This window comes from Corythoichthys intestinalis, chromosome 19 (genome assembly GCF_030265065.1).
Source record: "Corythoichthys intestinalis isolate RoL2023-P3 chromosome 19, ASM3026506v1, whole genome shotgun sequence".
Taxonomy (NCBI): Eukaryota; Metazoa; Chordata; class Actinopteri; order Syngnathiformes; family Syngnathidae; genus Corythoichthys; species Corythoichthys intestinalis.
Window position 1 is genome coordinate 32650707 of NC_080413.1, and position 13567 is coordinate 32664273.

The following is a 13567-nucleotide window of genomic DNA, read 5'->3' on the forward strand; positions in this document are numbered from 1 at the left end:
CAGCAGCCTTTAAAAGAAAAGTCACATCTGTTTTGTTTTCTCCTAGATTCAGGTAAGTTGGAGAAGTCAAATTATATTGTTACCGTAAATATTGTCAGTTTATGGTAATGTTTTGAACTACCAATGTGCTATGCTTGTGCTGTGTCTCACCAGTCAGTAAAATGACATTTCTGTATCTGTACACGAGCTCTGTTTTCTTGTATTCTTCTATTTATTGGTGCTAAAATTAGAGTGCGCGTTATAAACGGGTACAATAATTTTCCCTAGATTTTACAACTAAATTTGGGGTGTGCATTATACACGGGTGCGCCTTATATTCGGGAAATTATGGTAAATGAGACACTTTTTGTAGCCATCTACCTGTCTTTGACATCAGTCTGAAGAAAGTTTGCCCCACTCCTCAATGCAGAATACTTTCAGCTGTGAGATGTTTGAGATTTCTTGCATGTTCAACCGGTTTCAAGTCACCCCACAGCATCTCAATGGGATTAAGATGTGGGCTTTGACTCAGCCATTCAAGGACTTTCTTTCTTTTCAGCCAGTCCTTGGTGGATTTATTGGTATGTTTTGGGTCATTGTCATTTTGCTAGGTCCAGTTTACTTCAGCTTTAGTTTTTTCACAGATGATCTCACATGTTCCTCAAGCACCCTCTGACACACGATAGAATTCATGGTGGATTCTATGATGGTGAGCTGGCCAGGTTCTGCTGCAAGCAAAGCATCCTCAAACCATGACGTGTTCAAGATCAATGTGTGGATGAAAAGTTTTGACGAACAACTTATTCATGTCAAGCGAGCCGACCGGTTCCACATTTAAGATTACTGGTTGGCCGAGAGCTAGATGCACTCTTCAGAAGAGCCAGATATGGCTCACAAGACATAGGTTCCCGACCCCTGGTATAAAACAACAGCTGCGAATCTAATTATATTGCTTACAAACATAGGCAGGTGAAGGAGGTTTGTAGAGTCAAGGCAGACACTGGGTTTCACAGCACCATTTTGACCATTCAGAAGAGTTTCTTTGACTTCTCAAATCTTAATCTTATTTCTGCACTTTAACTTTTAACACAACCTTCTGTAAGAGTTTCTCCTCTTGACCTGATAGAGTGATGAATTAAAATGCCAAACGCAAAACTCAGGAAATTAAAAAATTGAATGAGTACACCGATGGGCTCTTTTGTTTTCATCAAGGGAAATTTAAGACTTTAAAACCTTTTTAAGACCACTTCAGGGGAAATTTATTGGTGGCAGTCTCATGCGCGTCGATAAAATCGATCCCTATAATTCCTACACTCTAAATGGTGGCTGAAATCATCGGGTTGGGATGGGTGAAAATTTGTTTTTCTTTGCCGCTTGAACATTTCTCACATAAAATAACACATTTCAAAATTTAGGGAATTTAAGACTTATCAGATAAAAATCACAAAATTAATACAATTTATAACAAATGACTAAATTTAAGGCTTTTTAAGACCGCTCGCCAACACTAAGGCGGCTCTCACTTAGTACAAAATATTTTGTTTTTACAATTAAGGTTACTTTACAAATTTGACTATAAGTGTGCCAGTTGCTGTTACAGTATCAAGAGTGTTTTTGAATATATTGTATTGAGAAAAGTGAAAAGACAACTCAACATTAACCATAGACTTCACTATCAGTTCACGAGACAGCTTCTACAGATATTGGGCCACGGCTTCCCATAGGGGGCTGAGCCAGACAGAGTGTCATGGCAGCTTTCACTGCGATAAACTCAAACATACGCTGCGTTCTATCTAGAGATGTCCCGATCGATCGGCATCGGGTCCGATCACGTCATTTTCAAAGTATCGGAATCGGCAAAAAAATATTGGACATGCCTTTTTTAAATATATATACAGTATATTTTCTAATTGAATCGTTTTCTAATTGTATTTACCCTTACAGACATAATGTGTTACACTCATCCAAAGTCTTTAGTTTAGGCTTAAAGTAGAAAATTCAAATTTAACACGTTAACGGCGGTAATTAATTTCTAAAAAACTTATCACGTTAAAATATTTAACGCAATTAACGCATGCGCTGCACGACCCACTCACGCATTGTCGCGTTCAATCTTTAATGGCGCCGTTATACCTATATATAGAGCTAAAAGGCAGTGTAAAATGAGTAGAGTGAATTTGGCAGCTTTTGGAGACTTTTTTTAATTGGCTAAAGCTTTACAATCCCTCTCCCAACGATTAGAAACATCGTGGGACGCAATGTGGGGAAGAAAGGTAGTAGTCAATCTTTTTCTTAACACCCTATGTTATTTCCCAACGCAGAGAAGATATATCAATTGGTACCACTACGCACAGTCATGGTTGCACTTCCCACCATGCATTTGGGCAGAACAGTTAAATGGCTACAGTATCATTTACTGAAAGCTCAACAAATAGACTAGATATCAATATTTAGTCACAAAATACAAAGTAACATTTATCCTTTAAGAATTACAAGTCTGTCTATCTGTGGATCCCTCTCACAGAAAGAATGTTAATAATGTAAAAATGCCATCTTGAGGATTTATTGTCATAATAAACAAATACAATACTTATGTACAGTACAATACAATACAATGTACTGTATGTTGAATATATATGTATATTCGTCCGAGTTTTATACATTTTTTTCTTAATGCATTGCCAAAATGTATATGATCGGGAAAAATTATCGGGAATGATTGGAATTGAATCAGGAGCAAAAAAAAAAGCAATCGGATCTGGAAATATCGGGATCGGCAGATACTCAAACTAAAACGATCGGATCGGGAGCAAAAAAACATGATCGGAACAACCCTAGTTCTAACGCCAGATTTAGGTGGAAACAGGACAAAAAAATTTAAGTGCATAAAAGCAGGCAGGAGTGTCTCAAGAGGGATTTGGTCAAGGATTCAAGGTAAATATATAAAATAGCGACATGCATGCACTTTGAAACGTGAAAAAAATGAATGGAAAAAAGTAGCAGGGTTTTTTGCTTTGAACCAAGAATCTAAACTGTTTTACGGTCAAGTCTATAGAAATTCTTGGCTTTATGCATTTATTTAGACAAATTTTGAACTTAAAAGCTTTATGTTTTGTGATGGCCGCCATGTTGGATTTTGTATCCATACACAATGGCGGAACTTTATATTCAAATAATCAGGTAATTTTTGGCCAACTGCCCGTTTTTTGGGGGGCAAAAAACTAGTCATTTAAACATTTCTGCATCCATACAAAAACACTTTTACATGTTATATTTTATGTAATGTCTTAAAAACGACAAGGGCGAGATAACCGGCAAGACGTGATGAGGCAGTAGTACGGAGCCCCTAAAGGGACATGGAAGAAGAAGAAAAAAAGACGGAGAGGGAAAAAAAAATTGAAAAAAAAAATAATAATAAAAAAAAACCCCACATAATTCCGCTATTTTAAACGTTCATTGTGCGACTCAATTTCCAGGTAAACAATGGCAACAATAGAGTGTGTATATAGTTTAGTTAGTTATAGTTATAGTTCGATATAGGCCTAAAATATGATGACATAAGATCAATTCTTGATATGAAGAATTTTTTTGTTTTTTTTTACTTCCATGTTTTTATTTTTTTATTTTTTATTTTTTTACTTTGACAGAAAACAAATCTTCAGTGTCCCTTTAGGGGCAGTGTTTTTTCTTTAAACGTCAACTTTTTTTTTCTCCCCTGTTTTTTTCTTCTTCCATGTCACCTTAGGGGCTCCGTACAATATTGATATCGGAATTCAACATAAATAAGTTGTGATTGTATATAGAAAAATGCAAAATTTGCTTTTGTTTAGTGCAATTAAGAGGATTCTGCATGCAATCCTCAAGTATTAAGTTTTTGATGTCAAAATTGAGTGATTTATTAGCTGTTGTTTACTTATGTCAAAACTGTACTGAATTAAAAAAAATGAAGTCGCTATTTCAAAAACTTTGATCTATTGATCCTGAAAATACAGGTGATTATCACTGCATCTGGGGATTTTTGTGCATCTATCGTTAAATCTGAGAATCTTATAGCCATTTTAAGTTTTCTTATACTTAAATAAAAAAATAATCGGGATTTTATTCGGGAAGGACTTTTAATTATTTGAATCCGCTGCTCATGGAGACTCATATACGCCTAAGAGAGGTGCCTGTTTTAGTTTTAGGCCGATAGCGGATTTGGTTTTGAAAATATCTGAATTTTAAGTTTTTGAAGATAGGCCCCCTACGGAGCGGCCCCGCGCCCCAGCTGCTCATCATCTACAGTATGTATTAACATTATAATATCAAGAACGCAGTTCAAGCAGTACGTAAAAATTGTTTTAGTCCATTGTGTTTTTTTCACCTTCTCCATGATCCTGTCGATCTGGCGGTTCTGGGTATCGATCTCGTTACCCATGTCCACGGCCATGTGACGCAGGTTTCCAATGATACCGCCCACCTGCTCCAGATTCTCGTCCATCTCATTTTCTCGAGCGTCGTCTGTTACCCTGAGGACAAAGAACAAATACAAATTGTTGATATTGTTGACGTCCCTCCGTAGACTCCACCATCAGTTGACAAGACAGCTCCCACAGACATTGCGCCACGCCTTCCCGTAGGCGGCCGACCCAGGTAGAACGTTGAGTTGGCTTTCACTGTTATAAACTCATGCACACGCTGCGTTTTAACGCCGGATTTAGGTGGAAACAGGATGAAGGTTTTACTGCATACAAGCAGGTAGAAGTGTCTCAAGAGTGATTTGGACGAGGATTCAATTATCATATTAAATAGCACCATGCATGCACTTTGAAACGTGAAAAAAATCAATGGATAAAATTAGTGTAACTTTGGCTTGAAATATTTACGTAAAATGAATGATAACTGCCCATATTTTGCTTTTAACCAAGAATCTAGATTGTTTCACATTTATATCTATAGAACTTCCGCAATTTAAGCATTTATTTAGAAGAATTTTCAACCTAAAAAGCTCTTTGTTTTGTGACGGCTGCCATGTTGGATTTTGTGTTAATATGTGTTAATATGTTAATAACAATAGCGGAATTCAACCTAAAAAAGTTGTGATTGTATATAGAAAATAATAGTTTTGCTTTTGTTGAGTAAAATTAAGATGATTCTGCATGCTTTCCTTGAGTATTAAGTTTCTGATGTGAAAATTGAGTGAGTTGCTATTTTGGGCAAAAACTTCCATGATATCTAAAATATTGGTATTGATCCTGAATATATAGGTAATTATCTCAGAATTTGGAGATTTTTGTGCATCTAGCGTAAAATTTGAGAATTTTACAGCCATTTTGAATTTTGTTATACTTGTATAAAAAAAAAAAAATCAGGATTTTATTTGGGAAAGACTTTTAATTTTTTTGATGTCGCTACTCATGTTTAAGTGAGGTGCCTGTTTTGGTTTGAGGTTGCTAGCAGCTTTGGTTTTGAAAATATTTGAATTTATGTTTTTAAGCTCGGCCCCCTACAGTTTGTCATGTCCCGTCAACTGATAGTGAAGTCTATGGTCTATTATACTTTTTGATCATTTCCTGGTATTTCTCTCAGGCGTCATTCTTCATTTAAAGTCGGTTCTTCGTATGTCAAAATGTTTGCTGCAGTATTCATACAGTAACCTAGCTTTAGAATAAACTGTGCTCTGAAAGGATTTTTCTTAATTTGACTCTCCCTCTTACCTGCGAATGAAGCCTCCGCTAATGGCCATCTGTTCACGCTCATCCACCACACGGGCTGGTTGGCTGGCCACCACCCCATCCTGGTTGTTCCCCCAGGCCTTGCTGGCTCCGCTCTTCATCCTGGCCGGCGAAGGCGACAAGGAACAACGGTTACTCGATAGTCAAATGGAGTGCATCATCATTTCCCCCAACCAGACCGGCTTCCATTAGTTAAACACAGAGAGCCGTGGCTATGAGGGTGGCTTTATATATCAGTCAATATCAAATTACTTGTTTTCATGCAACCAGCACATACATATATGAGTAATAGTGGGGACTAGACTAAGTCAAGCAAAGCATAGCAGGCATGTGAGTGATAGGTGAGTAACATGCTATTAAGACTTTTAAGTGCCATCTGCATTTGTGTATGGTAAAGCATGCATTTTAAGTGCAACAACCTGTTAAAACTGTCCCATTGGCACCTCTATGTTGTTGCAATGAAAACAATCCCTCCCCAATCTCACGGTGGATTGTCCCAACGTTACAGATAACAAATAGGGACGAGCTCCCGAGACACAAAGAACATATAATGTACAAGACTGTCACACTATCGGGGGTGGATGGGCAGGGGGACGACAATTATTGTGGAGCACAAACTTGAAAAACAACAAAAATAAAATAAAACAAAGAAACTGAAGAAAAAGTCGACAGAATAACACGTGTCGTACCTTGGACCTCCCTGTTTCGCATCAGCCACCACTGTGCTGATCAACATTGGAAAAGCTTGCTGTCCCTAATTTGCAGTAGGGCATGTGATAATGATATCTATGGTTACCCTGTCTCTGTCTCAACAGGAAGAGTGGACTGACAAACAGAGCTGTGCTAACAAGATGTGCAGTCAGAGTGCCTTTGTCCGTGTTGCATCACTGTTTCTTGTCATACACTATTTTACCTTAAACAATTGTATCTGGCACTTGGTTTTGTCATTTTTAGCATACAGAACAACCATATTTGGCGTGTTTTACAGTCATGGATGAAATCATTGGCACTCCTGGATTTTTCTCAAGAAAAAACAGCTTTTCTCACAGATATTAATGCAATTACAAATGTTTTCGGTATGAATGTGTTTATTTCTTGGATGTGCATTGGAAAAACACAAAACAGCTGAGGAAAAAAGTCAAAATCGACACAATTTTAGACAAAACTTGGATGGACAAAAATTTTGGCATCCACACCTCAATATTTGGTTGCACATCAGTTGGAAAAAAATAACAGAAAGCAATCGCTTCGTAAAACCATCAACAAGTTTTGTGCACCTCTCAGATGGAATTTTGGACCGCTCTTCTTTTGCGAACTGTTAAGGTTTCTCAGATATGAAGGGTGCCTACTTGCAACAGCAATTTTGAGATCTCTCCTTAATGTTCAATAGGATTTTGATCCGGACTCATCGATGGCCACCTCAGGATTCTCCAGCGGTTTGTTTCCAACCATTTCTTGGTGCTATTTGAGGTATGTTTTTGGGTCATTGTCCTGTTGGAACAACCATAACCTCTGATGCAGACCTAGTTTTATGACACTACACCCTACATTGCGGCCCAAAACATTTTGAAAGTCTACATATTTCATGACTCCTTGCACACTGTCAAGGAACCCAGTGCCAGAGGTAGCAAAACAACCCCAAAACATCATTGGACCTCCACCATGTTTAACAATAGGCACTGTGTTCTTTTCTTTGTAGGCATTTCTTTTTTCTGGCACTGAGCACTGGTCTCCAACCATTTCTTGGTGCTATTTGAGGTATGTTTTTGGTCAATGTCCTGTTGGAACAACCATGACCTCTGGCCCAGACCCAGTTTTCTGACACTACACTATGCATTCCGGCCCAAAACATTTTGATAAACTCCATATTTCATGACTCCTTGAACACTGGCAAGGCACCCAGTGCCAGAAAAAATAATGAGGCCTATAAAGAAAATAACACAGTGCATATAGTCAAAAATGGTGGAGGTCCAATGATGTTTTGGGGTAGTTTTTCTGCCTCTGACACTGGGTGCAAAAAACGTCTTGATGGTTATAGGAAGCAATTGCTTTCTATTATTTCTTCTAAAGGATGTGGTACCAAATATGGAGTTGAGGGTGCCAACAATTTTGTCCTGCCCATTTTTTGCATTCTGTGTAAAATTGTGTGCTTTTCTCCTTAGCTTTTTTGTGTTTTTCCAATGCAAATCCCAAAAAATGAACACATTCATATTGAAAACATTTGTAATTGCATTAATGTCTGATGAAGGCTAATGCTAACTTTAAGCATTAGGGTGACCACCTGTCCGGTTTTAGGACGAACACAGCCTTTTGAGTGATGTATCAGGCATCCTGCACAACCCATTAGCCGGACTCTATTAGTCCAGCTTTTAAAAAAAAAAAAAAGGGCCACGGTTTAGTTCATGTGACGCAACTCAGCCCCATGGTTGTCAAAACTGGTCTGTGATTAGCTAAGAGTGGCTTCAGGTTAAAATGTTCTATATCTTTGGTTCAATAAAATGTAAACAAAGCTTCACATGTGGCTATCTGACAACAACATTTCCTCGCCCATATTTTACAACAGTACTAGCAAATATGCCAAAACGGCTGACATTGAATGGACGAAAGAGCACAATTTCCTCGCCAAAAGCAGTCAAGACTTGTTCTACGGTTTCTGCACTCTTTGCCGGTGTGACCTGGACGTGAGCAGCAGAGGCGAAGCAGCCGTAGAACGTTACGCTGAGAGAATGAGGCGAGCAGCCAGTACGTCCACATTGATTTTCGAGAACCCTCATCGCTTCTCGATAACAAAATAACTGCAGCTCAACTTTGTTATGTTGTTCCTCTTATAAAGCGTTCTCTTCCTTTGAGCAGTTCAATGCGGACATTGCTTTTACACACAAAAAAAATCCTGTTTTTAAGAATTTTAATTGTTTCAAATGCACACCGTTAATACCGTTGTTCTGCGAAAATATCCTACACTGGCGAAACATCTACCAATGGCGAATTTGACACCCATAGTAATACCGTGCGCTTTCAGCTGGTTTTGTTTAAATGCATACAGTAATATGAAAAAGTATGTGAACCTTTTGGAATTTCTCACATTTCTGCGTAAACTCACCATCAAATCTTTGTCAAAATCACACAGATGAAAAAACAGTGTCTGCTTCAACTAAAATCACCCAAATATTTATAATAAGTAGGTGAACCATCACATTTAATATTTTGTGTCACACCCCTTTGGCAGCAATAACTTCAACCAGACACTTCCTGTAGCTGCAGATCAGTCTAGCACATTGGACAACACTTCTTCTCTACAAAACTGCTGTAGTTCAGTCAGATTCCTGGGATGTCTGGCATGAATCGCTGTCTTTAGGTCATGCCACAGAATCTCAATGGGGTTCAAGTCTGGACTTAGTCTTGGCCACTCCAGAACGTGTATTTTGTTCTTCTGAAACCATTCTAAAGTTGATTTACTTCTATGTTTTGGATCATTGTCTTGTTGCAGCATCCATCCTCTTTTTAACTTAACTGTCTGACAGACGGCCTCAGGTTTTCCTGCAAAACATCTTGATAAACATTTGAATTCATTCTTCCATTCATGATTGCAGTTGTCCAGGCCCTGAGGCAGCAAAACAGCCTCAAATCATGATGCTCCATCCACCATGCTTCACTGTGGGGATGAGGTGGTGATGTTGGTGAGCTGTTCATTTTTCCTCGACACATGACGTTGTGTGTTATTCCCAAACAACTTCATCAGTCCTCAAAATATTTTGACAAAACCTCTGTGGAGTGTCCAAGTGCCTTTTTGTGAACATTAAACAATGTTTTTTTTTTTTTTTTTTTTAGACAGCAGTGGCTTCCTCTGTGGAGTCCTCCTATGAACACCATTCTTGGCTATAGTTTTACATATAGTTGATGTGTGCACAGATATTGGACTGTGCCAGTGATTTCTTTAAGTCTTTAGCAGACACTCTAGGTTTCTTTTTTATCTCTCTGAGTATTCTGCACTGAACTCTTGTCGTCATCTTTGGTGGATGGCCACTCCTTGGGAGAGAGGCAACAGTGCCAAACTTTCTCCATTTGTAGACAACCTCTCTAACTGTCAATTAATGAACATCCAGACTTTTAGAGAGGTTTTGTATCCTTTCCCAGCTTTATACAAATCAACAATCCTTGAACGCAAGTCTTCAGACAGCTTTTTGACTGAGCCATGATGCAAATCAGACAATGCTTCTCATCAAGATAATTCTTAGCAGGTGTGTGTTTTATAGAGGGCAGCACAGCTTTAAACCACTCATCAGTGATTGGGCATACACCTGACCTAAATTGTTTGGTAAAAATTGGTTTCAATTGGTATGAACACCTATAAATATTTGGGTGGTTTTAGTTAAAGCAGACAATGTTTTTACATCTGTGTGATTTTGACAACGACCAGATAACATTTGATGATGATTTTATGCAGAAATGTGAGAATTTCCAAAAGGTTCACATACTTTTTCATACCACTGTACAGGAAGAACGTACTAAAAAATGTCTTAAACGAAAAAAAAACCAGTGCTCACAAAACAGAGCTCCCAAGCCCTGGTGTAGAAGGTGTAGCCATTTTGAAATTTCCAGCCGACGAGAAATGAATTTCTGGTTCAGAGGTAAACCACGCAGACAATGACGTAACATATGAGGCTTCTCCTTTCGACGCATGCAGACTGCGCAAATGCAGGCGTACCTTGCAGAGGGGAGGGGCTTAAACGCACCTTAAACGTTCTACTGACAGGTATAAAAACTAGTCTGCAAAATAACCGGGAGAAAGTTATTCCTCCCAGTGTAAACCTAGCCTATATTTGTACTCTTACTGTTTGTGCATCAAGCATGACTATATATACTTTATGTTGAAAAAATGCTGTAAAAGTAATTATTAGATAAAATATCTATAAACTTTCAGTATATTTTTATTTAAACAAGATGAAATTGGAATTCAACAACAACTGTGCCCCATAAAGAACATACTACTCAAGACTCCCAATAATAGCTAAAAAATCTAAACTTGAACAAAATATGTTTCTTTCTGCATCTTGCAACCTCAGTGCCTGGGGTATTGGGGAGTGATATGAAGTATTGCTTTAGAAAGCAGGATGGCGAATGTTCAGCCTTTCTATTTGACTTTTATTAATAGAACTGGAGGCAAGGCTTCACTTGGCTGCCAGTCCCTGCTGACATGTACTTTCTCTTTGTACTTGTTGTTTCCCATCTGTCTCGCCTTCTCATTTAAGGTGTTAGTTAAAAGAACCAAAACACACACTCAACAATTGAGCCACCAAGAGTTGAACTAGTTCTAAAAGTTCCTGTCAGAATCTCGATTCACAAGCTCACTTAAACATTACAGGCAATACCGGTGTCAATTTGGGAAATATTTTTTTTTCCATCTATATTTTAGTTCCAGCATGACTGTGCTCCAGTGTACAAAGAGAGCTCCACAAAGGCATGCTTGAATGAGTTTGGCACGGATGAACTCTTGAACCTCGACTCCCACCACAGCATACACCACCTTAGAGTCAAACTGAAAAGTGTGCTATGCGCTCTTGACCAAAATGTGTAACCTCACATGCATTATTTTGGTTGAGTGAACAATCATTTGCTCCAGACAAGCTCCGAAATCCTATAAAATCTTCCAGAAGAGTAGAAGCAGTTCGTACAATGGCTAAGTTCTGCGTCATTTTTTATTCTGCACTGTATATAACAGACTTAATGTACATCATCATATACATCATCAGTATCATTCTCTTAGCATCATCACGTGCAGCAATGCTAGTATGCGTTCCATTGCCATGCATGCATGAGCATTCCAAGGGTCATGCTCTTAAGTCATTCCATGTCATTGTACTCGTAGTAGTGGGTGGCAAAGAGTTTTTAAGGGGAAGCACAAAAAAAGAGGTTTTGTTGCCTTCGAAAAGGTGAGCATCTATTAATTACGTGTTAGAGTGGTGTGGCAGTGGTTAATATCATGCAGATGAGGCGAAGCTTCAAACAGTCATTTGCTGTCCTGATCATTTTGGTACTAAGTTCAACACATTAAACTTATCTGAGTACTAAGTTACTTTAGTCCTGCTCTTCTGGTTCAACTATTGTTGTTTACTGAAGAAGTCACTTGCTTATATCACTCTGCATATCTGCTGTAAAAACTATTCTTGAAAGAAATGAGTACAACAGTTAAGAATGTCTTGACGCTGAGAGAATTTGGTACTAAGCGCAAGGATGTTTTAACAGAGGCACTGGATGGTACACTTTGGCTGACTGTGGCCCTCATGTGTAGAACTGGACTTGTGCTATTTTAACATATACCGTAGTATATTACTGATCCATCAGTGTAAAATACAGTCAAGAATATATCTTGTTAACTTTTTCAAGATTCTCAAAGAAGCATCCAAGTGAAGCATTCAGGATTTCTATATGTTTATGTCCAAATCCAATTACCGTAATTTTCCAACTATAAGCCACTACTTTCTCCCTTCATTATGAATCCTGCGGTTTATAGTCCAGTGCGGCTTATTTGTTGATTTATCTAGGTTAAAAGGTAACACTTTATTTGACAGCGGCGTCATAAGACTGTCATATGACCGACATAATTATGACATGACACTACCATGGGCATTAATGAATGTGTGTGATCTGGCAAATTATGTCACTAAATCCATTTATGTCCAGCTTGGATCTTTTACATCCATTCAAAACATAGATAATTTGCCGGATAACACTAAATGACATCTGTTATAAGCAGTCATTAATGCTCATGACAGTGTCATGTCATAATGATGATTGTCTAATGACAGTCTTATGGCACCACTGTCAAATAAAGTGTTACCAAATACCATAACTAGCAATTAATGAAACAAGTGGAACAGTCAGTGAAGAAATAATTAGCACAAAACATGAATTTTGATTGTTATTTACATCTGTAGCACTGCAATGCATACTAGGAGGCATGTTGGACAACAACAGTGTTGACAGCAGGTGGCAGCAGAGGTTGACTGTCTCCCCAAAGGGAGCAGTGATGGCCAAATGAAGCTTCTTGAAGCAATGAAGCTTCGCAGCCAATTGGTTCAAAGTTTCACGGTGGTTCATTTGGTTTTATGATAGTTGCATGATGCCGCTGTCAAATAAAGTGTTACCGGTTAATATCTTTTGGTGTAGATATCCCAGAATACAGTGAGGACAGCTGTGGCTTATGTATGAACAAATGCCGTTTTCGTGTCAAATTTGGTGGGCGGGGCTTATAGTCAGGTGTGCCTTATAGTGCGAAAATTACTCCTCACAAGTTTATGCATAATGACTATCTTTTGGCCCATAAATGTAAATGGTGCTTTTATTCATATGTTTACATACTATACTAGTATATTGAGGCTGCAACAAGTAATCGATTAATAAATTAGTTGCCAACCAATTTGATAACACTGAGGCTGCGCGCATGCGCGCCTGTGATTAGAGCAAGAGAGAGAGTGAGAGTTCACTGCTGCAACTGCTGCTGCAACTACTGCTGCTGCTGTTGGATTGCTGAATCAATAATATTACTAAGTGTCGAGAGTTAAGATTGTTTTTTGTGTTGTTAGTTCCAGCGTGCCTCCATCAGAGGTGAGTAGATGAAGCTAATTGTATTGTTTGTATTCTTTCTTGATGAGACGTTACGTTCCGCTAGTTAGCGATTTTGCTAATTAGTGTCTTAAGTGTCCGTTCGTATTGTGTTTTGGAGAAGCATATTAGCACTTGAGTTATTGTTAGATAGTAAAGTTGTTGAATTTTGGGTCACATCTCTAATATATACTCCCTCCTATTTTCAGCAGATTAATGGAATGCTCATAAGGCCAATTTGGACTTTATTAGGTGCATCTGCACAATCCATT

General features: G+C 38.3%; 1 protein-coding gene across 3 annotated transcripts in view; it reads right to left on the reverse strand.

The window, feature by feature from the left end:
* The window catches only part of snap25a (synaptosome associated protein 25a), a 99583-nt gene that overhangs the window by 3485 nt on the left and 82531 nt on the right, over window positions 1-13567 (reverse strand). For all 3 annotated transcript variants that reach the window (XM_057822312.1, XM_057822310.1, XM_057822311.1), the window contains 2 exons: window positions 5676-5795; window positions 4343-4487 (listed from right to left, as the gene is read on the reverse strand). In XM_057822312.1, coding sequence (XP_057678295.1) covers window positions 4343-4487; window positions 5676-5795 — 265 coding nt within the window. The remainder of the gene's footprint in view (window positions 1-4342; window positions 4488-5675; window positions 5796-13567) is intronic.